The 26,042-nt window shown below is 40.6% G+C and overlaps 2 protein-coding genes across 2 annotated transcripts in view; one reads left to right on the top strand and one right to left on the bottom strand.

Annotated features, from left to right (window-relative positions):
• The first annotated feature begins 7,511 nt into the window (after nucleotides 1–7,511).
• Nucleotides 7,512–26,042, top strand: part of snap25b (synaptosome associated protein 25b) — a 36,307-nt gene continuing 17,776 nt past the window's right edge. The window contains exons 1-2 of the mRNA XM_048975314.1: nucleotides 7,512–7,670; nucleotides 25,445–25,579. Coding sequence (XP_048831271.1) covers nucleotides 25,508–25,579 — 72 coding nt within the window. The 5' untranslated portion in view covers nucleotides 7,512–7,670; nucleotides 25,445–25,507. The remainder of the gene's footprint in view (nucleotides 7,671–25,444; nucleotides 25,580–26,042) is intronic.
• Nucleotides 21,266–23,369, bottom strand: LOC125707899 (zinc finger BED domain-containing protein 4-like). Its single transcript, XM_048975315.1, has 3 exons — nucleotides 23,278–23,369; nucleotides 22,611–22,741; nucleotides 21,266–22,052 (listed from the first exon to the last, which is right to left on the bottom strand). The coding sequence occupies exons 2-3, from the start codon at nucleotides 22,712–22,714 to the stop codon at nucleotides 21,545–21,547; spliced, it is 612 nt and encodes a 203-aa protein (XP_048831272.1). The 5' UTR covers nucleotides 22,715–22,741; nucleotides 23,278–23,369; the 3' UTR covers nucleotides 21,266–21,544.

The raw sequence follows: 26,042 nt of genomic DNA, 5'->3' as shown, positions 1-26,042 counted from the left end.
GAAAATAGCCTGCATTAATTTAACAATTACTATTAAGAGTAATTATATTTGTCAGCTTACACTCATGATAGGTGGGCCTGGGTTTAAATTAGGTACATTAGACATGATTGCATTGATCTGCATGAAAAGGAACCTGTTTTCACATGCAGTTAACCATTTCACTGCCTAATCTGCTGGTGCTACATCAGCCAGCAATATCTGTGAGGGAATTGTGCTCTTTTGTCACTGTTATCCATCCATAGGTCCTAAAATGGATGGCAGAACATCCATCCATCCATCCATTTTCCAAACCGCTTATCCTATTGGGTCGCGGGGGGGTCCGGAGCCTATCCCGGAATCAATGGGCACGAGGCAGGGAACAACCCAGGATGGGGGGCCAGCCCATCGCAGGGCACACTCACACACCATTCACTCACACATGCACACCTACGGGCAATTCAGCAACTCCAATTAGCCTCAGCATGTTTTTGGACTGTGGGGGGAAACCGGAGTACCCGGAGGAAACCCCACGACGACACGGGGAGAACATGCAAACGCCGCACACATGTGACCCAGGCGGAGACTCGAACCCGGGTCCCAGAGGTGTGAGGCGACAGTGCTAACCACTGCACCACCATGCCGCCCTTGGCAGAACATCCGTGAGGCAATATTTATTATGAAGGTGCAGTACTTCTTGAGTTGACAACACATATATTACTAATGTTTGTATAGTCCTTTGTCTAGATGGGGGTTTCTCAATCCAGTCCTTGGGAAGCCCCCAGAAGGTACGTGTTGTTGCTCCCTCACAGCTCCGTGTCCGGCAGGCTACAATTTTGCTTCCTTTCTGCCAGCAGCTGGGAGGGAGCAAAAATGTGGACTGTCTGGGGTTCCCTGAGGACATGGTTGAGAAACACTGCTCCTGGTTGCTTAGTGATTTTTACTGACTTTTCTCTCCTTGTCTGGAAGCACCGCTGGGACAATGTCCCAAAAAAGATAAAGTTGTTTCTCTTACTAGGGAAAAAAAATTGTTCCATTACAACCTCTGCCCTGGAAATTTTTCAAACATCCTCTTCTTTTCACTTCACCCAATATAGATGCACTTGAGCTTTATTAACCACATTTGTTCTAGCATCCTTTTGGTCTTTTTATGTGAAAACACGTGGGAAGTAACAGTCCATACTTTGTTATGTTTTTTGGTCATAAATACCTATAATAAATTACATAACATTAGTTTCTATACGGGGTGGCATGGTGGTGCAGTGGTTAGCACTGTTGCCTCACACCTCTGGGACCCGGGTTCGAGTCTCCGCCTGGGTCACATGTGTGTGGAGTTTGCATGTTCTCCCCATGTCGTCGTGGGGTTTCCTCCGGGTACTCCAGTTTCCCCCCACAGTCCAAAAACATGCTGAGGCTAATTGGAGTTGCTAAATTGCCCGTAGGTGTGCATGTGTGAGTGACTGATGCGTGAGTGTGCCCTGCGATGGGCTGGCCCCCCATCCTGGGTTGTTCCCTGCCTCGTGCCCATTGCTTCCGGGATAGGCTCCGGACCCCCCACGACCCAGTAGGATAAGCGGTTTGGAAAATGGATGGATGGATGGATGGATGGATAGTTTGTATACTAACTTGTATTACATTTAACAACTACCATGCATGGTATATATTTATAACTCGATACTTACCCCCCAAAAGAAGGATTATAAGCTTCCTTCTATATAAGGAATACATTACAGATGGTGCTTTATTCTCAGGAATGAAAGAGACAGCATGTTTCTCCTGTGCTGGAGGCATGCATATGTTGGAATAAGGCACTTCGCACTGCTGCAGCGACGCAGGCCATACTGCGGATTCACATCGGAACAGCTGATGCGCCACGTATGGATTGAAGCTGAAGCAAACCACGGAATCAGAACTCAAGGTACAAAATTCATGAGCGCCTAGAAATAAAAAAGTAAAATGTAAAACAGGTTCTGACTTGTAACTATTTCACAGAAAAATGAAATATATACTAAATACATGGGCGGGTGCGGGGGGTGGCAATCTATGCCAATCAAGAAAGGAGACGACTTCTCTTGCATAAGGAAAATTTTGTTAGCTAGCCATACCTGGGATACCTCCCATTTACCGAGAGGTGGTTGGTAGTGGTGCATATTGACTGACCTGTATTTCACTCTTTAATTGGACGTGGGGTCGGCAGAGGCGGCAAGGTCGCTCTGTGGGTAGCAGTGTCGCTTCACACCTCCAGGACTAAGGGTTTTGCAGTCCAACCTGCACATGCAGAGGAGCCAAATAGCACCTATAAATGGTCTGTAATGTATAATTACATGAATGTGTGAGCACTGTGATGGACTGGTACAGTTATAGCTATTTATTTAGCAGAAGCTTTTGTCCAAGGCGATGTACAAGTATAGCAGAGGGAGCATATAAAAATAAGCATACTGATATACATTCCAGAGTATTCCCTTGCCTTGTTTTATACGCTGCCAGGGATAAGCTTCCGGAATCCCATTATCCTACATTGGATAAACATTTGGAAGATGGATGGATGGATGGATGGATGGATGTTATTTATCGAAACACTTGCAAGATGGTTACTGGAATGCAAGATAGTTAAATATATGTGGCCATATTTTATCTTAATGTCAGGCACGATGATTCATCGATTGGTACAGTTACTTAAATTCGGGTAAGAACCCTAAAAGAAGTGATGCACAACTAAGGAAAACAAAGCCATCCTTTCACACAGGACTTCAGGCTGGTGGGGGTGTATTTAAAGAATGAATCGGCAAAGAAGCAAACAGGTGTGAGTGTTTACAGGCAGTCCCTGGGTTAAGAATGTCTGACTTACAAACAATGTACTGCTATAAAGTCTATTAAAGTAATCATTTGAATTAAACACAATGGTATTAGTAGTATGCACTATATTATTATTGTTCTGACTTATTTAGGACAAATAAGGTTCAGCTAAGTCCATCCATCCTTCCATCCATCCATTTGCTAAAACCACTTGTCTTATTCAGGGTTGCGGGGGACCCAGAGATTATTCCGGAACCTACGGGCACAAAGCAGGGAACAATCCATGATGGTGCTCACTGCAGTACTCAGTCCCTGTATTGTAGAAAGTCGCCTTCAAGCTCCTCTTTGCAGAGGCACCAGTTTGGGATCTCAATGATGTGCATGAGAAACACACACTTAGATAGATGGTTCTGCACCTCAAGACCAAATGTTACGAGTAAAAAAACGAAATGTGACATCAGATGCACAGGGTCTTGCTAATTACCTTTCAGCTAAACCTTTTAATTTGTCAGTACGTCCGTCTTCCAACCACTTAAGCTGCAAGGTGAGTCTGGAGCTGATCCAAGTCAAAAAGGTCTTAAGGCGGGTGCTTTGTGAGTGAAATGAAATGTGAATGAAAAATAAAATACGTACAGATCCTTTAATTAAATGACTTACAATACTACAAGGTTAGCTTTTGTTCTTGATGCATGTACTATTGGTAGTAATTAGTTTTTAGTATATAATTTGAAGTCTAGTGGCAAATGGCTGACTTTTCAGAGTAAGCAAAGTCAGGATGCATTATAATGAAGCTACAGAAGAAGGCTATTCAACTCTAGACCTTGATTCCAGATCCAGGCCATGTTTTCAGTTCTCCCAAGTAGTTTGTTTAATAATGATTGATTCTGATTGGCCAGAGGCTTCACACCTGAATCACAGGTGAAGAAAGGCTGGAAAATGAGCAGGGCTCTATAGCCATGCTATATAACATCAGTCATTTGCTCTGTTGTGAAAATAAGGTAGCAGGAAAACATTAGACCTTCTGTGCATGTTTATTTGATATTTCAAAATGTTTATCCTAGGTGCAAAGTATTGTGGATTAAAGTAGATGGTAAGTCCTGATCCTTAAATTCTAAGCAATTTAAAGGTAATAAAAGACGCAGGAATAAACCCACTTCTGAAAAAATGTAATATTTTATTATGAACATTATCTGGCAGATAAGTGATAATCCACAAATAGGGCAGAAGAGCCACTCTGCTTCTAGGCACTAGAACACACATGCAAAAATCATGGAACATTTCTGAAAAGATGTAATCTGGCAAGTTGTGTCATTTGTCATTTACAGTAGATATGAATATGATTTCTAAGAATACAATCACATCAAGGAAAACAACAAATGATTCTTGATTAAATCAATTCTGAGCTTTCCCTTGAAGCACAAATGGCCTGAGTGAAGCAAGTTATTTTGGGAAAATTAGGAGAACAGATGTCGAAAAGAAGGAGTAAAAGAGGAAGAGAACACTCAACAGCCAAATGGATCTTCTCAAATGTCAATGAACATTCCAGTGGGATGCCAGAAGACGGGCAGATTAACGCACTGGCTATCTGTCATGCCCGGCTCGTCCGCTCCTCGTGTGTGCCACGCCCCCTGATTACCCACGTGTGTTTCCCGAATTGTACCCAGCTGTTTCCGTTTGCTGTCATTCAGTCTGGTGTATTTAAGTCCTGGTCTCCCCTGTTTGCTTGGTCTGTCATTGATGTTAGTTGGCGTTACATGTCTCCTGCTCCCAGTTTGTATATTAAACCCTCGTTAATCCCCGACTTCCGCCTGCCTGCATCCTTCTTGCCCGTTCGCCTCGAACGATCGCCGCTCTACCCGCGATCCCCGAGCGTTCCCGTGACACTATCCTGGGCTGTAGCGTATCAAGGAACCGCCTTGCAAGAAATGGAATAGTTAGTTAAATCAGCTGCACCTGAGTGTCCATGCAGATGTCAGCCGATGGCCCCCATATAAATGCCTCAAGACCCAGAGAGGCGACAGAACTTTCTGGAGGAATGCCTCTATTGTCCCCGGGAATCGCAATTAACTTTACTGCACCTTGTATTATTAAAAAATGGCTACAATGCAGAAGATATTATTATCTGATAATTCCACCATGAACTCCCACTAATTAGATTTTAATGAAGTACTAATTTGTTATTCAAGTAATAAAAGCCATCCATCTAGGTGATCATGCTAAGTGAGGCTTATGTTTATATTCAAAACGGAATTCCCGGATATGCTTTTCTTAGTGGGCACCAACGGCATTCTGATTGGCTTTCCAGGTCAGCTTTGTTCCCAGTTACTTTTACTGAAGTATTGAGAACAAGGCCAGCGAAGGAACATCAAAAAACTTAATTCATTTATTTAATGCATTTGGAGCAGCCAGTAAACAGGCCTGAAAATTGTTTGCACAAATAATAAACATAAGCAAAGGCTATATGTGGACTGTTTAATACACAGTCATTGTCGTTACAGTTAGTGTCTTTGTCCCATATTTTGTTAATGTTCTTAAGAGAAGTGTCCCCAAGGGACAGTAAAACTATTTCATTCTATTTTATCAAATTCATCACAGATGGGCTCAAAAATCAGGCCACTTGGATGCAGGGAGACCAAAATCAGAGCATAAAGATCAGCTTTTTCCAGCACTGAGGAAATGTAACTATTCTCTTCAGTAAACATGCAGGTAGGATCATTTGCTGGGAATGTTCTATGTACTATTGTTGATTCTCCCTTGCATTCAATTTGTTCTATTTTTCTGATTCTATGAAAAAAATTTATTGTAAAATAAGGGTAACCAGTGTCGGTGCCTGAACAAATCTTACGGCGCAGGGGGGCAACAGTGTCAATCAGGAGGGGAAGTGGCAGACAATCGTAAAAGTTGTCTTTTTTTGAAAATTTGGGTGAATTCTCTTTTATTGGGGGGGGGGGGTTGAGCACAGCCAGTGATTATATTATTCTGCCCCCTGTGGCGTAGACACTTAAGAGTACCTGACATGTAATAACAAGGGAGTGTTCCACCCATAAAACCATTATAACTGCAGTGGATTAATGCAATTTGACCAGAATTCTATGTGTCTGGAATATGGTGACTAGATAATCCATGTCAGACTGGACACTTTGAGCTACTTCAGGTTTTACAAACTAACTTGAAGCTAAAATGCTCTGCTGCTTTTAGCTAAACAGTTCAGTTCTTCTTGTGCTTTAAATGGTTTGTTTCCTTAATTGAAAGACTCCTGCAGTTATGTCGCATTAACATTAGTGACACGCATATGCTTACAGGAGACTGACCAGTCCAGCACACACCAAGAACTCTTAGAACTAAGAACACTAAGAACTTTACAAATCCAGTCCTAGCTCAAAGTGTCTTCCCTGACACCCTCTGGTCACTCTAGACTGGATGGATGCAATACTATTGTTCCATCATTTGTAGCATTTTCAGCTGCGGTAGAAAAGTGCTGCTTCTAAATTTCCCATCAATATTTACTCTGAAAAAAAGCACCTGTATGCCTGATGGGTGTCAGTTCTCACACAATGAACACGTACTGGTTCTTTTGCTGAGAATAATGTGAGGAATGATGCCTGTTATGCAAACGGTCCTTCTGAGCATTGAAGGTTTGTGAACTTTGACCTGATGGTAGTCATTCTTTCTGCGAAGAAAGAACAAGATGGACAATGCTTCATGAAACATCCAACTCAGAATTTTACATTTATCCTCATCGAAAACGCCATTCCTTCTGACCTCCATTGCTTGCAAAACATTAGCAAGTTGAGCAGTCATTCAAACTGTTCTAGTCATAAGCAGTAAAGATAATGGATGACTAGATCTGCCTCGTATTTTTATACATGACCCCAAAGCAGTGATGTAAAATTCCAAAGTAAGTCAGGAAGCACTATTTGAAGCATCTGCTTTTATTATCTATCTATCTATCTATCTATCTATCTATCTATCTATCTATCTATCTATCTATCTGTCTGTCTGTCTGTCTTTCACTCAGTCATGACCTTTGCCTTGCCAGTCATTTGGAGGGCCAAAGAATTATGTTTTTCTTTAAGTCTGGGTTTTACAACTATCTTGGTGTCCTTTAAAGGCTGCTAGCTATTATTTGGTAAAGAATATGGCTGTTTCCAGGTTAGCTTGGACATCTGTTATTTTATTGCCCAAGGGGGAAACACACCTTCTGTCTCTGAGTGCTATTGCCAGCTGACTTCATGACAGATGTTTCCCAACACTGAAGGGGTTATTGGGGTAAAGAAACAGTAGAGAAACTTTTAGCATCAATAATGTGGCTTTGCATAAAATGCATTTGACAAAATGGGAACTCCTGTTTTCAATATGGTCACGTAGTTCACCTATTGATTTAACCTGTACAATTTAATCTGTTTAAAGTAACTATCGGTTAATTGTATCAATTTATATCTATCCTATATTGTAATTATTCGCAATTCCATGATTTTTCAACAGATCAGACAAAAGCATAATAGAAATTCATCATAATTTAAACGCGGTATATTATTATTATTATTATTATTATTATTATTATTATTATCATCATCATCATCATCATCATCATCATCATCATCATGGTATTCTTTCTCAAAACCAATTTTCAAAGTACGGCTTTCCTCCTCCTGGGTGGACGGTTGCCGATGACTCAAACCCTCGCTGCCGCTCCCTGTCAGACTTCTATTAAAAGGCGCTGACGTCAAAAAGCGCGGCCATCTTTGATGGTAGCGGAGCCGCTGGGAGGCTACAGGCGGTCGTTTGCCACCACGCGCAGCCTTAGTGGGCGTCCAGTGCTGGAGAGACGCGCAGGGTGTCGGTTCGCTGCTGAAATTCACGGGCATTTCTGCCGTTTTCAGTCAACAGAAGTTTAGGTAGGTAAACTCACACTTTTCCTAATGATTTTTTAATCTAAAAAACTCAGGTACTGAATTTTTGTGTTAGAGTCGGCTGTATCTTTTGCAACCTGTTAACGCTTAACTTTTAAATCGTATGTATTTTCACAATTAGAGTGAAAACGAAGCGCTTGTACTGTTTGCCACTACAGAAATTTAACGTATGATACATTCTATGATAAATTCTGTACTTTAAGTATCTGTAGTGATTTTTTTAAATTGCTGTATTGCATAATTTTGCTTCAAACATTTGTCTGCTTGTAAAATGAGGGAAGCAGTGGACGCTTCAGCCTGAAGAGTTTGAAGATGTAGTATCACAGGATGGTAACGTGACGGCTGTGGGCGTTTTTAGCATTTCAGTACCTCGGACAACGCACAGCTAAATAATGGTTGCAAAACAGATGGATACAAGGAAATTGTTAGGGGGAAAAAATAACAGGCAGAGCAAATAAAATAGTTTACAAATCTTAGAATGAATCTTTAAAATGATGCATTTTATATGATATTTTCTATAATTCTTTTCTTTAGCACAGCTTTTTTGAGTCGTGCGATTCCCGTTTTCTCAGAGAAATCCATACTGTTGCTTAAAGAGGGATCTCGGTGCGCTCCCCTCCCGTCCATTTCGCAGGGAAAGGGCTGGTTTGCTACAAATTTTATCTTATGAATGTAAGCAGTTGAATGATTGTTCATTTGCGGGTTTTGAATGGGGACATAGATGCATAGTGCAAGAAATAATAATATCGTTTTGATCACTCATATTTGTTATTATTTTGCTATTTAAAAACCTTGGAAGTTGATCCTACAATGCCAGAATGTCCACGGTTGTGCCAAATTTAGGTTCCAAAGCATTTCTAATTACTGTTTGTCTTTCTGACTGTAGAGTCATGGGCGGGGGGAACTGGAAAGGCAAGGGGTGCGTGTGGCTGCCATGCATGGAGAGTTCCTGAAATGTAGCCTCGGTGTATCCTAGAGTTGTGCCATGAATTATGCCAGCAATGCAAAATATGTCGATCAAAACGAAACGTCGCGCACCAAAAGGGAACCCTCAGCTTCCGTCAATACACCTTCAAAAAGAGCCCCCCGCCTCCCCGAGGAATCAATGTCTTAATCGTTTTACTATGTTATATTAAAATAGCATGTGGACTATATATTTTAATGTGGGTTTGGGTTTGTTGTTGTAATATAAGTATTTTGGCGTTTGGATCGAGAAGCTTGCTTGGTATTAAAGTCATGTGTTCCCATCAGTTTCACGCCAAACAATTCGTTATGAAATTCCGTTGTTACCGGCGATCTGCTTAATGAGGGATCGGATTACAGATCAAACAAAAGATAAACATAAGACGCACTTTATTTTAAACTGTTTTGAATATTGTATCGCTCATCGGAAAAAATTGCCTTAAACCGTGTTCTGTATTATGAGCCGCCCTAAGGTAAAATTAAAAAAGGTTACCGTGAGAAGTACATGTGATTACTGATGACAGGTAATCAAATTCTGGCAAGCCAGACCCACCAGCATTTTGGGAGTACATTTGGGGAAGCACCTAATGTGACTTGTCACTATTAAATAATAATGTAAGGCCTTTGTAGAAGGAGAAGGCTTTGCATGCACACGGAGACCTATGTTGTGATTATCTACAGCTGCTGCTAGCAAACTAGGAGCTGGTTTTCCAACACGTTTTAGATTAACAGCAAGGCAGTTCGTTATAGAGCCACACTGGCATCTTTTGGAAATGTCTAAACACAGATATGAGCAGACATGGCGGACACACTTTCTTTCTCACCAGCTTGCCTCATGCAGGGGAATTTCATAAAATGGCGTCCCCACCGAGCACGCTTTCAACTATGATAAACGGGGGTGTGTTTCTCATGCCTGCTCCCCATAGCAGTGGCACTTTGATAGCCACATGTGCTGGTGCATTTGAATCGATGGTGAGTACCACCACAAGGTGTCTGCTCATGTCTCCAGTCCTGCCCAGTTAAAGGCAACTGATTTAATGGTAAAGCCACCAACCTACATTCTCTATATGAATGTTCCCGCGTTTGTGTTGAATATTCCAGAAATTCAGTAGAATTTCAAGAAAAACTGTTTCATGTGATGCGTCTCAGTCACCTCTGAGTGTCAAATTGTCTCATTGGGTTGTAGGTTGTATCTGTCAATAAGTCTTCATTAAGGTATAGAATGTAACAGAATGAGTTTTTATAAGATTCATGAGATTCTTAGTATTTGTTATCTATATTATGCATTAACGGTTAATCTTTGGGAGAGATTATTTCAAGAATGGTTCAACAATGTATCAACTGTTTCACATATTGACTTATTCTTTGAACTGATCAAACCAGCAGTCAGCATAAATATTCCTTTGCTTTGGCTTCAAGCTAATGGATACAGATCAGGACTCATTAATGTAACAAAATTATATTAACAGACTCTGGTAATTAAGCGTATTTTATAAAAAGATACCTTTTCAGGCTAAAAAAGATAGCAGCTTCTTGTATGTTGCAGTCATTCTGATTAGACCGAATCTCTTCCTGATCGCAACCACGTAGCATTTTGCTAGAATTTTTTTGTAATGCCCTAATTTGTCTCTTAATTCATAAATTGTTAACGAAAAACAATGGATAAAAAATGAACACAAAAAATATTTATTGAACATTGTACTCATTTTGCCAATTAAAAAACTCCAGCTGGCCACTGGATTGTAGGCAGATCTTGTGTGTGTTTCTGTATTTATGTGCACGTATTGGGGGATGTTTTCTCCATTTGCCTTTCACACGAAGAAGCCGCAAAACCTTTGACATAGTAATGGCAGACGCTGGCATAGTTTGCTTCAGCATCTGACAACAATACTGTAGAAGATCAAACACCTGAACAAAACAGGCTATTTCATGTTCATCGCCCTGGAATGAATTCACAGTTAATGGACGTTTCTTCTGTTAAATTCGGCTTTGAAATGCCCAATAAACAGTTGGCCAGTAGAGACAACATATGTAAAATAATTGAGTATAACTCTCTTTGACAAAATGTTGTCATATTATGACCCCTTTGTACTGTTTGTTGGCTGAAACTTTACTTATATTGTTTGATATGAGAATAACAGTTATTTGAACATAAAAGTCCACAGACTTTTCTTTCAGACTTTTACGCTTATATACAAGTTCAGAGATAGAAACATCTAAACAAAAACATGAGCAGCCTATAATATTATTGCATTTCCAATGTTTCTCATTCTAAATAGTAACTTGTTTCCATCGAGATCATCCTGTTACCTTGTGTTGACAGACTCTGCTGCCCCCGAATTGAACATGCGACCCTCCCCAAATATTTGCTCCTGCTTCAGCAGACACAATGTGTTTGCACAGCAGGCCTGTCTATGCAATGACCTTGTGGAGGAGTCTCATTAGGCTCAGCTTTCTGTGTTATCGTATTATTTCATACCTGCTTATGACGGCTGTGAAGGCCCATTACATTGTAACATGATCACTTTCCTTTTGTGTGTGTCAGTGTGTGTGTGACCATATATATCAATTAGACACATAACTTGTGTATGAATTAGACAAGCTAGAACCTTCTTCCTGGTGTCATTAGTAATTCATGCTGACCCAGAAAAAAGGGAAAACTGAATTCAGAAGAATATTTTTATATTCTTCATATGCAAATGTCTGACTTTAAGCACGTCGCACATGAAATTTTTGGTTTTGGCATCGCTTTTGTATTCCTATGGGTATTGTTAAGCTGTCCGTGACCCTACCTCCATATATGACTGTTATCACGTTTTCCAGCCCCCTTGTGGGGAGATGGGCGCTTTTCCTGACCTGATTGTTCATAAATCCACTTTGGGACTCTCCTTGAGGCAATGGCTTAAGCTGGCCTTGTGCAAGGATGCTGTGATGGTTGAAGCATCCCCCTCTATATACAGTACACTCCCAAGACATGGCTGATTTTCTCCTAATACTGTGAATCAAGGCAACTCTTTTCTCCTTCTCTATATACATTAACCAAAGCACCTATTTGGTACATAAGCCAATCCACTCACTTACAATCGCAGTTATAACCTGGAAATACAGAGCGGTGCGAACTGAAGGAAGTCAGGATGCAGTAAATAGTACAACAACGACATGATACAATACCTGTTGGTTAAAATTACTTTGCCACTGATGAGTAGTAGTCGTTATACATGTGCTAAGGTGGTAAAAAGTTATTATTCACTTAAATTAATTAAACTATTCAAACTAGTAAATACAACTGAGCTATGCTGAAAGTGTAACAAGCAATTGAAATTCCAGAATTAAAGAGTAAGGTGACTAGCCAAATGTTATGGTTCATTTAAAGCTATGTAGGCCTAAAAGAATTAAATTTCATCTTTGCAAGTATTTTCACAAACAACACAAAGCAATATAAATCATCACTTAGCATAGAAATAAGACAAATAGACTATGAAACCGGAAATGATTGTGACCTTAGTGGGTTCATATATAAACACTGAGACCAAGGGGATATTTCCTGTGGTGGCTGGTGATTATTCTGTACTTCAGGGACCCTATAATTGAAAGTCCTTCTGCCTCAACATGTCCAATTAAATTAATTAATTTGATTTTACTTCTAGCATTATGAGAAAACTGACAGGACAATGCCCCAGCCCCATGATCTGGAAAAACCGTGTAAAACCTGCTGGTCCCCTTGGCATGCAAGCAGAGCAGAGCAAAGTGAAAAGATATATTTTAAAATATATGAAAACCATGATGGGGAAAGTCATGATGCAGAATGCTCGATTGCACTGTATATTTACATCTTTCCATCCATCCATCTTCCCACTGTTTATCCTTTCAGGGTCATGGGTACTCATGGGTACATACTGAATAGCGTGTATTAGCGTGCACTGTATGCTTGTATATACAATGTATTCAGTTAGTAGGAGCAGGATCTTTCGGTGTCTTATCAGCAAGAGAAATTAAAAACTCAAACACCAATGAACAAATACAAATTTATCAGCAAAGCCCACAGAGGAGTTGTACTTAAATAGCTTTCATCCATGTGAGTTACCTTGTAATGCTCAATAAAGCTTGTGGGCTACCGTTCTTCCGACACTCTCCCATGCCAATAGTTCCCAGAAGACAACTGGCAAGTAGCCACCTTGTCAGGCCGAACCTTTCCGACTTCATTGTGGATCTAGCTCTCTTCTCCCCGGTTACCTCATTATCTCTGGAAGAAAGTAGTGTTGTGTGTCCTACATCTTGGGCTGTCACGAACAAGCAGTAGCAAATTACTGCTCCGTGATATTTAAACAATCCCTCAGTCTCTCGCTAGCTCCCCCACCTACGATACCCGCTAATAATCCAGATCCCGGTGGTTCTCCACCTGTGCTATTGCAGATCCTTTCCTGCTGTCGAACGCCTACTATTACCCAGAATCCTAATGCATCACTCACCAGCTCCATAGCTGTTTGTGTTTTATCTATCTCTCTGTGTCTAACCCTGTCAGTCTTTGTTCTCACTTTGCCTTGCCACACTCACATAGCCAATGCATTGATGCAGATATCCTTGGCACCGGTGCTTTTTTTAAAACAAAAACTCTAATATCATTCTTAGCTTCCTGTACTCTGCTGCCTCCTGGCTGTTTCCATTAACTTTTTAAATTCTACATTAATTGCCGTCCCTGTTCCGTGTCTGATTTTAGCTGTTTTATGTCTTCATTTAATAGCGTGTCTAAATCAATGGCTGTATAAATGGAGGTTGGAGTCATAGCACAGAATGTTGGTGGCCCTTTCTCTCATAATTTGTCATATTACAAAAGAGAACGACTGCTGTTGAATAATTCATTTGGTGGCCTGAAATTCAGAACAGGATGTGACCGATGGGATGCATTTTACTGGGAAGTATTAATTTTTTTTAGGCAAAAATTTTTGTCTGTACCATAATTGTCTTGGAATTTGCAAGTGAACAATTTTATAGTTTTAGCTACATAAACTTTGAATTCTTTATATTTTTATGTACACTTCATGGGTTGACTAAAATGGTAGCACGGAACATTCATTGCCATTCGAACAGGCCCTTGAAATGCAGAAATTTCCATTTCTTTTTTGAGAAACAAGGTTCATGAGAATCGTGATCAAACATGATCAGGATCTATGTTTAGCTGTTACTCTTGTGCCAAACTTCTGTTGACAAATGCTCAAAAGTCTCACTTCTCGCATTAAAACAAAGGAGCTTGAGACCTTTTGTTCCTAGAACAACTTTAGATACTGCCTGCATGCAGGCCCTTGGCTCTTGGACCCTTCAGGTAGGAGGACTTTTAAAAGCTGTAGTAGGGTTCTCCAACCCTGCAGCCTTTCCGCTCCTCTGCCACCATCTGCTCCTTCTATCCCTGACCTTACAACAAAAGGTTTCCGTTTTCTTTTTTTCTTTTTCATCTCAGGCTGCCCCACGTCGTGCCACACGCCACGAGTCTTAAAACCTCACTTCCTGCTCTGTGGCAACTACTGTATCAGTAATGACACCGAGGTTTCAGAGTAGAATTGCTAATACAATTCTAATTGGGGGTTCCAGTTCTGACACTAAGGGACAGTGCGCTCTCTGTAGGAAGAGAGGATACCGATGCATTAGCAGAGCAATACTCCCTTTATACCATGACACTGATTTCATTTCGATGCTTCATGTACAATGTTTGCACATACTAATTTTTTTTTGAAGTGTTCAGTTCCGCTTTTGTTTTGTGAATGCTCATGACAGAATTGCTTAGAATGGATTTCCTTAGAGAATGTCATTTCCTTCACCCTTCTACCTATCTATCACAGCGCAACTAATACATAAAAGTTGCACATTTTAAGGCAATAGCTTTCAGAGAATAGCCGACAAATAATACCTGTACTTTGTAAAGTATTATTATGATGAATTTGTATAATTTATGCATATTAGAAGGTAATGCATAGTGATGTCCCCACCCTGGGTTTGATCTCAGGTATTAAAAACAAAGTACGTCCAAGAAAATAAAACCAAAAATCAAAGGCTATTTTCAAGAGTATTGAAGGAGACTTATGAACAAAAATTAACTGGACTATTTTTAGGATCGGCTTGCTGCCCATGGCCAAAGGATTATGTTGACGGGCAATTTGCCTAAGTTGGCAGAGCTTATGATCTAACATCATCTGGCCTCTCCTGGCCCTCTGCCTGCATAGGTATTTTGTGAATGTAAAAGGTGTTAACACAGTTGACTGGCAAGTGCAGTTGTTATGACCCTCTGTGGTGTCTGTGTGCTTGTAAGGAAATTGAGTGGGATTTCATCTATTTGCCCTGCATTGAGAGGTATCAGGATTGGCCGAGAAATGGACATTCATATTACCAACAAGCTGTCATTGTTTTTATTTCAGATGCAGTTATGCGTTTCGGGGGAAATGTTACGTTGTTTGTCTGTCCGTCCTGAAGTAACAGGTACCAGTGATTTAGGTACCAGTGGTTTTTTTGTAAGGTTTCCTTTGCAGATACAGCTCCCAGTTTGTTTCTCTAACAGCATGAAATACTAATCTGCCGTTTGTTACCATTTTGGTCATTTACCTTCTGATATTAGTAATGTAAGTAGTGGAAACTGCTTGTCTGGTAGGTCTGGACACTTCCTTTAGCTCTGCTTTTTGTTTAAACACACATGGGTTATAGTTTATAACTTTGTCTTTTACTTATGTAGGGTTCACATATATTGTAGGGTTCTTATATTTATATATATATATATAAACCCTAATATATATAAGAACCCTAATATAAGGGTTCTTATATTTATTTCTGTTGGTGCTGCTGTATTTCCCATGCTACAGTATCCCAATAAAGGACTGTGCTTGTCCTGTCCAAGGGAGATTTATCTAATACTTGCTGAAATATGCCTGGTCACAATGGCATTCTTTATTTAATGATGTCATTGTAAAGGCATTCCTTATAATTGGTATCCTAGAATATCACTGATTAATGGTCACCATTCACATTATTTTGAAGCTTTGAAAAACACATGGTAATGTAGCTGCTACTTTGCGCCTGCTTTCACCGATGTAAACAATGGTTAAATTCTTCGTCATTATTTTTATGGCTATGGACAACATCCAGGGAATGAAAGAACTGGTTAAATCCTGTTCCAACAGTGGGTCTAATCTCTTTGAGCTCACGATGGAGCCCCACAGAGTCTAACCACATCGGATGATGATTACGTCGTACCAGGACAGGGAAGGACGCTCAAGAGGGAATCCTTCTAACCAGATGTCAAAATCAGTGGAGGGGAACTGATGAGCAATTTAGCATATTTCACCGAGGCAAGCCAGCAGTTCTCACTGACCTCTGTTTTGCCTGAGACGTGGTCCTTACGTCTTTGAAGGTTACTGCCCCTATGCTGTGGATTTCGGTTCATATGCAATTACAGCAACGCACGATTTTATACATAGCTAGATTCCTTTTTAATATTACTGAAATAATCGTAATTATAAAGATAGTCTAGAAAACCACGCCATGCAGAGACAGAATTGTGTTCCCATGGAGTTGGGGGAGTGAACCATAGAAGACCACTGGGGCAAATAAAACTAAAATTGCCATTTTGGTGAGAACAATAAAATCAAGTCAAATGCTCACGCTTTCTCATCACAACATCTCAGGATTCTAGTCCAGGTTAATGGAGGAGAGAAAAACGGAACATACCAATTTGTGCCAGAAATTAGGGGCAGATGGAACAAATCCATTTGAATAATTGCAGGCTGAGATGCTCACTACGAAAATTGTTGTTTTTATGTTTCTGCTAAGATTTACCTCTTAAACTTCAACATTTACATGAACTTTTGAAGATCACCCATTTACGTTTATTGTGTCAAAAGCAATGAACTTTTAGAGCCTGAATAACGAATGTGTGTGGAATGAAAGCCATTGGAAAATTAATTAAAAACTAAGGCTTACCCTCATCTAATGCCAGCCTGGCATTTTATTTGGTGAAATTAGAGTAATCTAGAGTAGAATACTATGCTCATTTCCAAATGACACCATTTTAAAAAGAACCGAAATTGTAAATCACACTACTAATTAACATCTATCAAAATTTACTTAAACCAGTTTTTTTTTTTTTTTGCATAAAAACCCCATTAAGAGCAATCCGTCCCGCAGCTAATGCACCTGTTGGACCCTTCATTTTGTAAATCCGCAGCACTGAACACAGGTCATTCCTGGACTTCTCTTCTTTGCCAGGGGAGGAATTGTTAGAACTATTTTAATATACTCTATAGCAGTGTTTTTAAATCCAGTCCTCGGGGACCCACAGTCAGTCCATGTTTTTGCTCCCTCCCAGCTCCCGGAGCAAAAATGTGCACTGTCTGTGGGTAGGTCCCTAGGGACTGGATTGGGAAACACTGATCCATAGTGTCATTCAAGTATATTCTTATTTTGATTTTGTTATTATCATGTCAGACGTATCACTACCCTGTCCAAGATAAACAGCTGGAGGAATCATGGATGGATGGATGGATGGATGGATGGATGGATGGATGGATGGATGGATGGATGGATGGATGGATGGATGGATGGATGGATGGATGGATGGATGGATTTGCAAGATCAGTGACATCTGTCATGATTGACCCAAAAATCTGGGGCACATTCCTGAAATGCCAGATGGTCTCTGAATTGATTTCACCTGAGCATTTAATTGTACCTCTGAACTACTGAAAGTGTTTCTGATGGTAGAGAGAGAGGTCACATGCCCACTGGACTGTGACTCTAAATGCCTGAATACTGCCTTAGTCTGCCTTTTTTGAATACCAGATGCAATCCCAACTACATTATAATGTACCAGCTAATGACTCAATTTTTTTAATCTTAGTTCATAAATCTAAAGGTTGAAATTGAAGGCCTGCATGGACATCCATGAACATTACTGTGTAGTGAGAAATATGAGTTGAGTTTTACTAGTAAGACACTTGTAAAAGAGGTTACTCTAATCATAATATTGCTTTGCAAACACTGCAGTACAGTTTTATTAGAAGTGACATTTTATTTAAACTAATTTGAACCAAAGCACTGAGTCATGAGATTATTTCAGCCTGAATTTATTTTTAATAGACTGTGAACGTTCATATCAAATGTGCTTCTTCTTTCATCTTTTTGTGCCTCCTGTCTTCCTAAACTTTATTTTCTTTGTTTCTTATTTACCTTATCTACCCAGTGGATGCCTAGTAAGGTCAGCTAATGGTTCAGCCCTGTGATGATGAGGTTTGTACAGAATATACTATACTGACAGCTCAGAAGTCACAATCAGCAGCAAATAGCTCAGTATATGTACCCAGTATAGACAACATAATAAATGATCTTATTTCATATAAATCATTACAATTTTAAGACCCTCTCCTAAAGCATTGAAATACATGTATCTATACCTCTTTAGATATTTAAGTCTCAAAATACTTTATGCCTAAAACTGTAACTTGCTTTTGACTGAAAGAGTGTTTTTTTTACCAGATATATATAGTACTTAAGTATTTATATTGAAGAAATATATAAAAATGGCATGTACACCAGCATAACAATAATTACCTTCAAGTGAGACATCGTATTAATATTCCAGTTTGCACTGATTCTTGCTCAATTACCAGTGCAACATCCTGAAAATTTCACTCCACATCCATCAAGTGTGCTTATGCATGGGATAAAGAACTGGATTTGCAAACAGATCTGTGAAGGGTCTGCTCAGGTTGTCCTTAGCCTGCTTTTACGAATTATACTTTAGCACATTTTGCCTTAAGGCACAGAAATTATGGACAATTTGCATAAGGAAGTAGCAATTCAGCAATTAATATTAAAATGGTGCACATTGAATTTTTCTCTGTCTTTGAGGGTATTAATGCTCTAGCATATTTTAAAATGAATGGTAGTGTTTTCAGTAAACAGCTTATACAGAATTTGGCCGTAACCAAATGAAAACTTCCTGAATATTATGGGGATACATGTCTCTTATTGATCTAACCTGATTTGTGAGAATATGATCCTGAGTAAGTTTTCACTCTGGAAGGAAGTAAATGTCATATATAGAGAATATGGAGGCAAAAAGCAATCGGGGTTGGGTGGGGGGGTTGCTAGATACTTGGCCACTGGTCAGTTGTTTGAATGTAGCATATTAATAATGAACAAGAGCCCAGAAAATAATTTTCTCTAGATTATGATTAGGTTTGGTGTCATATATTTGGTTCACAGTTAAAACACTTACAAATTAAGCTCCTAGTTTACCAGCGTTTTTTGTGTAAAATGGGTTGAGAATTGCAGGCCCTTCTATAGTGAAGCTTAATTTTGGGCACCAACAAGCTAGTGGTTTCTCTGCAAACACTGCAGACAGGATCCTTTCAGATATGGATTACAGTTCTCAGCCAAGTTTCGACTGACATGTTTGGGTCGTTATCCCATTTTTTCCCTAGATGTGGATTAGGGAATCCTGCTAAAAATATAAATCCTGTCCTTAAAGAGCGGTGATTTACAGGATGGTACAGTGAGCCGATCAAGTGGCAAAACAAATGGAAAAAAACACAAAGGCCTTATATACTCTCAGTTTCTCCATCCCTTATTTATGGCCAACAAATGCCGAGAACGTGAACAAGAAGGTGGGCGCATCCTGCCGTTTCGTGCAGATAATATAATCTCTGGTTGAATATTTGAAGTTTTGTGCATAGAGGACTTTGCAGAATTCGGGAGAATAACTGCTTGTTATTTTATTTCCTTGTGTCAGTCTTAAGTATAAAAAGCAGGACAAAGCAGTAGATCCAAATGCTTCTTCATGCATGAAACGACGCAACAAAAATCTGATGACCTACCAACTTCTGATTGAACCTCTGCACCAAACTCAGAATTAAGTATCATTGGCACCCAAAAATTGAGTTTTTTGTGTGTCCCCCCCCCCCCCCCCATCTCCTTGTGGAATTCTGGAAGTGAAGGTATTGTTCTGCTTTCACAAGCACATTTAGGATTTGTGTATTAGTAGCATAGTGTGGGTTTTTTTTTTTACCATAGTGTGAATTTTGTTACCAGTTTTAACTCATTTGTGTCACTTTTTCCATGCTCAGTTGCTTTCAAAACTTGCATAACTAAGCCATACTTTTTGAGCAGATAATGCATCTTTAAGGTCGGAGCTAATTTTGTCGTTGAAATTTGAATATTGAATATTTTTCTGGAGCCAGCAGACACTGTACATGTATCACACATAATATGCATAAATTGCTTGCCAAATGCCTGGCACCATACACTTATGTTTCTTTCTGATTAGACCAAGAGTGTCTTTGTGACATTGTCTGTAACTCAGTTCTAAGTATCTTGGAGTTTATTCTCACATGGTAGTTATTTTTCATACTCACTGTGAAACACTGTTAAATCTTCAATTTCACAAGCATACTGCTTACCCATACTGACCCCAGTAAATCTCCCATCCATCCATTTTCCAAACTGCTTATCTTTCTGGGTTGTGGGGGGTCTGGAGCCTATTGTGGAAGCTATGGGCATGAGGTGGGAAACAACCCAGGGTAAACACACCATTCATTCACACAGCATTCACACCTACGGGCAATTTAGCAACCCCAGTTAGCCTCAGCATGTCTTTGGACTGTGGGGGGAAACTGGAGTAACTGGGGGAAACCCCATGATGACATGAGGAGAACATGCAAACTCCACACACATAACCCAGGCGGAGACTCGAACGCTGGTCCCAGAAGCGTGAGGCAACAGTGCTAACCACTGCACCACCATGCCACCCCCTCCCGCTAACCACTCTCTAACATGAGACATGTATTACTTGCCCACAGTGACCCACCACTGAAAGGTCTAAGCTTCAACTAAAATAAGAAAGTGACAAAAAATGACGTAAGCTGCTGCTATCCAACATTCATGGGATACTAATTGAAGATTTGCTCCAGCGCTTCCCCAGCTCTTCTAGACGTGTGAAGCACATGGAGATTTCAAGCTAATTTGCTTTTGGAGGAATGTTTCCCTTCGGGTACCATTTATGTCGTTTCTCTAAAAAAGGTGTGACTAATTGGGGAAGCGATATGGGCTGGGGATGGAAGCAAGGGCTGCGTTTGGATGTGATTGTTCTTTCCCTGCCTTATGTAAAGCAGATAGTGCTAGTGATAGTTTGTGGAAAAATACAACAATGATGTCGCAAAAGATTCATGTTTTTACTGCTTTGAATGCATGGTGTTCATGAAATGGTACAGTTAATTATATTTTATATTTTAGAGAAACGTGTATGTCTCTTCATGTGTAAGAAAACTGGCAAATTACACATTTGAATATTTAGGTAAGAGGTATATTTTCTTCAGGGTTGTTTTGATTAGAGGTGCCCTGATCCCACTTTTTCAGCGTCGATACGATCCCAGTACCTGAACAGAGGGTACCGATATGAGAACTGATACGAGTACCGATCCGATACCATCGCTCTTTTTTAAAAAAAGACTATTAAATACAAATTAAAAAATGCATGTCAAAAAAAAAACTTTAATTAGGCTACTAGAAACATCTGCAGCAAGTTTTGCAGAAAACAGCCACTGAACAGGGATTGCAAATAATACCCAAATACATTCCATACTTGGTTAAACACACACACTGACCCACCCAAAGTAAATAAATAAACTGCATTCCAATTCTGTCATTTATTGTGCAAGTTAAATATTTCAAATAAATAATCCAAGACATTACAAGTAGTGCTGGTATAGTGCAAAGGCATTTTCATAAAACATTTTGGAATAATGAGCAATTCAAGTAAGAACATTGTAGCAGCAGCGGCAACAAAGTAGATATAAATGGCTAACAAGTAGACAATCAGAAATAACAGTAATGATTGCTTTCTTGCTCGAGTCTCAAGTTCACTTAAGCACCAAGGGTAAGTTTTTTTTTAGGAAGAACAGCATTTCTGCTTTGTCTGCAGTTAGTCGACTCCTCTTTTCACCTACAACACTGGAGATTGTGCTAAACAATCTTTCACTTTCAACACTGGTACAAGGGGCGCAGAGAAATTTGACGGCAGTTGCAGCCAGGGCAGCGAAGCGGTGCTGGTTCATTCTCCAATACTGGAATGGACTGTCAGAGCGGGGAATGGTTTGCTCTGCCAAATATGTCTGTATCTGACTAGTAGTGCTTGTGACGCTTCTTCCTGCAGTGGGTTCTTCATGCTCCTCCAAAATTTCTTCAAACAGACTGCTTAAGCTGCATTCGCTTGTACTTGTACTAGGCCTGGCTGCTTCCAGGCAGAGAAGCTTAGCTACTGGCTCACCTACTATAGTCGATGTCCTCTGCAGTATTTCCTCCATCTTCTCAACCTCTCGTGCCAGAGCATCCTTTGCAAACTTGGCCGCCTCTTTTCTTGTGAAGTATCTAAATTATAGAGACAGACAGAGGACAACATACTAAAATTATATTCGTATGAGCAAAGGCTTATTTAAATTCCAGCTTGTTGCACTCCCTGCCATCACACACAGTATTTAACTCAGATGGAGACAAATTTATATATTTTTTTTCAAGACATCCCTGTGAAGCCACTCCTCCTTCTCCTTGTCATTTGCACTAGCTGTCTTTGGAGTTCCACAGAGTTCAATATTTCCAAAATCCTGAAGCTTAACGTCCCAGGGACAGTTTCTGTAAAGTTTCAGGAAATTATCTGCCCCTTTCCAACCCTACTTCCCGTGGAAAGTTTAACACCGTTTTTTTAGTGCACAGACAACAGGTGCAACAAGCGGACTGTGAGGAGAAATTTGACAAAAAGTGTGCAGAAATAAAAAAATTAAATTGCTACCTTAATTTTAATACTCATTTTTGTTGGCTTTATGTGTTAACCATAATTAACTGACTACTATAAATTTACCATTTTATATAAAATTTAAATGCTGCATACATTATGGCTATCATAAAACACACTTTAAGCTGTAATCTTACCTGTCTTTGTACCGTGGATCGAGTAAAGTGGCAACTGAGTAAAGCGGTTCTTCTTGGACGTCGCCGAATCGTCTGTTGACAGCTTGTAACAGCGTAGTTTTCATGGTTTTGATCCCGGTGTCAGAATCGTCCTGCCGGGACAGCAGACGCTCCAGAACACTGATAGCTGGAATAACGTCAGCTGTGGTGGAAGTGGATGAGCTTATGTTTCTGGTCAGCTCTGCAAACAGGCCAAGTATATTAATCGTTTTCTCCAGTAATGCCCACTGGTTGGCTGTAAGTTTTACCGGCAGATTGTGGTCAACAGCATAAGCACAAAGGGCTCTCTTCTGTTCAAGGAGGCTCGCAATCATCTGGTGCGTACTGTTCCACCTCGTTTGGACATCTTGTTTTAAGCGTTTCTGAGGCATTTGCAGTTCAGTTTGAATACCTTCCAAGAGAGGATACGCAACTGGCGAATGCTTAAAATGCCCCACAATCTTTCTCGCACTGGCAACAGCATCACTTACACTTCGCTGCGATAGCAGCCCCTCGTGTATCACAAGCTGCAGAGATTGCGCAAAGCAGCCCAAGCTAGCGACTCCCAAATCATCCATTGCTTTTTTCATATTACTGCCGTTGTCTCGCACGATTGTGTGCACTTTGTTTAGAGAGATTTTCCACTTACCCAGCATTTCTCTGATGGCAGTTGAAATTGAAGTGCTGGTTTGTGATCCACAAAGTCCTTTAACTTGTAGCACCACACTCTGAAAGTCGTAGCTTTGCGGGTTCACCCAGTGTACAGTTACACTTAGAAGAGACATGGGACAAACAGCCGAGCTCCAAATATCGGCAGTGAAGCTCATCGACTGCACATCTTTTACTTGTTCCTCAATCAGCGAAATAACTCTAGAGTACTGTTCAGGCAATGCTGTCTCAGAAATGTATTTCTGAGATGGTAAACTGTACCTTGGTTCTAGATATCCCATCAGGCGACGAAATCCCACGTTGTCAACGACAGATAGAGGCTGATCATCCAGAACAATGAACTGTAGTACCTTTTCTGTTATTTTCGCCGCTTTCGGGCTATTGTTTGGAAGTTTTTCGTGACGACTGTATGCTTCGGGCAAAGTCAGCTGTTTTTTCGACTCTTCGTCTTTTTTCTGTTTGGCTTGTCTGAACTCCTCATGTTGCTCTGTGTGATGATTTTTAAGGTGCTTGATTAAATTCGTTGTGTTGTACACCGCGACGCTACTTCCGCCTCTTGAAACTTTGTTTTTACAAAGATTGCAAATCGCGGTGCTACTAGTTGTTGTTTCAAGCATAAAATACTTCCAGATTGCAGACATGCTTGTTAATTTGCTTTGCAAGCATGCAAGTCGCTTTTCCTATTGTCACCCTCTTCTCTGATGGTCTGACGTCACATCAGGCGGAAGTCACCGCGCTCACATCAACTGAGTGGCAGAAAAACCGAGTAGCAGCGTTAGTCTTCAGCTTGAATGCGCAAAAAACACATCTAATGGGAAAGAGCTTATGTGCGATTGATTGTACAAATCGATTTAACAAGAAATAGGAGCTGTCTTTTTTCCAGACCGCCGAAAACTCAATAAATATCGGACGTGGATCGGTCACATGTCCGATACCCGATCCGTCTAATTAGATATGGGTCGATGCCGATCTCGAATGTAGGATCGGTGCACCTCTAGTATTGATCTCAACTCTAGGATCCACAGCACTGGGTCAGCCAGCATGCAATACCCCAGTAGCTAGGGGTTAAGGGGCTTGCTCAAGAGTCCAACAGCAGCATCAGTCAGCCGTCTGATCACAGGCACAGGGTCCTAACCGGCTGAGCCACACAGCTCCTCCCATCTTATCCCGCAGCCATTCCCCCCTGTTTGTATCTTCTCTTATTCACACTGGAAATATTATCTGCCTGTTAGGTTGTAGCATATTTTGTGTTGTATGTCATGTGATAGACAGTGGTGATGTAGGAGGTACTGTAGAGGGCTACATTGCATCAGATGGTCATCAATCTGCTTGAGATACAAACCATTCAGCTGAAATTATTGATGGGTAATGATATCAAGGAGAAGTGATTCTGCATTTGGGTCCTAAAATCCTGCTTCTTTTGTTGCCTGGCCAGCAGCACAGACCCGGAGCCTGATTTAAAGGTCTTAATCCAGGATATTCCTATGATAATTCTACTGCCCTAGTGCCCCACTGATCTGCACCTTCTAACGTTTCACTCCCTGTCAACAGCCTTGATCTCCAAGTGGTAATTATCAATTAGTTTTCTCCAGTGTTCTTGCACGGGCACTGCTGTACCCAAAGTATTCATGATTCACAATATCAAATGCAGTCCATGATCAAAAAAGATAGCAGCCAGGGAGAGTTCCTGTTCATTCTTTAATCTCTATTTCATCGCCTAGGAATGAATTTCCTCATTTTCAGTAGAAAAAATACAGTTACCAGGTATATGTCATGACATAAACAACATTGTAATATAATGCTACAAGTGCCCTTTTTGACTTTTATCAACAGTCACCAAAATCTCCCAAGGGCAACCCCTCCCTGATTATGAAAACTTATGGGTTGGCCACGGCCCGCCCCCCAGTTTCAGCACCTGTCCTCCGAAATGCCTGTGTACGTCACTGCATGATGTCATACGTCATAAGAAGACTTCATTGTTACCTAATGTTTTTACAGAGACTCTCGCCAAAATGCCTTCACACCACACACATCAGTGTTATTTAAAACTGCCACTTTCATGTAGGCTCCCAGACATGGTTGCTATAACAACAGTGATGTCGTTCTTTTTCGAGTTATTTTAAAGTTGGTTTCTCCTCATTTTCCAGTCCATCCGGTAGGACCGGCATTTCCCAGTCGGAGACGGGCACCCGTCCACATATCCGTGGATCATGGCAAACGACGCGGACATGCGCAACGAGCTGGCAGACATGCAGCAGCGGGCCGACCAGCTGGCCGATGAGGTGAGTGCCACTGAGCCCCTGCGTTTGCACGTTAAAGCAAAGCAGAACAGGGTACTTTATCACTCACCGAAAAGACACCTAAGTGATCCACTCATATTCATCTGTTTCTACTGGGACCCAGAAGTCTGTGGACAGTTTCTAGAGACTGAGGGTTTGAATGCTGTTTCAATGAATTTTTGAAACATGTTTAACACTTTTATCCAAAACAACTTAAAGGATCATTTTATGTGTACTTCTGGGATTTCTCCACACAACCTTTGTGTTGTGAATGCAGTGCTCTACTTGTCGAGTTGCAGGATGCACATTGAGAAACAGGATAAATTATTTTCTTTGGTCTTGATTGTTATGTTGGTGCACTGTGTGGTGTTTCGTAGAGCAGCAGGTGGCCTAATGAATGGCTCTCAGTCAGAAAAATCAGCAGGTCCAAGGAGGGGTCATGCTTTTCTGTACTTCTGCAGTTCAG

Source organism: Brienomyrus brachyistius, chromosome 14, assembly GCF_023856365.1.
Source record: "Brienomyrus brachyistius isolate T26 chromosome 14, BBRACH_0.4, whole genome shotgun sequence".
NCBI lineage: Eukaryota > Metazoa > Chordata > Actinopteri > Osteoglossiformes > Mormyridae > Brienomyrus > Brienomyrus brachyistius.
The sequence above is the reverse complement of the archived record's forward strand: the minus strand, read 5'-3'. Positions and strand labels throughout refer to the sequence as shown.

Bases quoted from the DNA above. Each gene is read 5' to 3' on its own strand.
- LOC125707899 (XM_048975315.1), bottom strand. From the start codon at position 22,714: ATGAAAACTACGCTGTTACAAGCTGTCAACAGACGATTCGGCGACGTC. The intron at 22,053-22,610 runs GTAAGATTACAG...TCTATAATTTAG, and splicing joins GATCCACGGTACAAAGACAG to ATACTTCACAAGAAAAGAGG.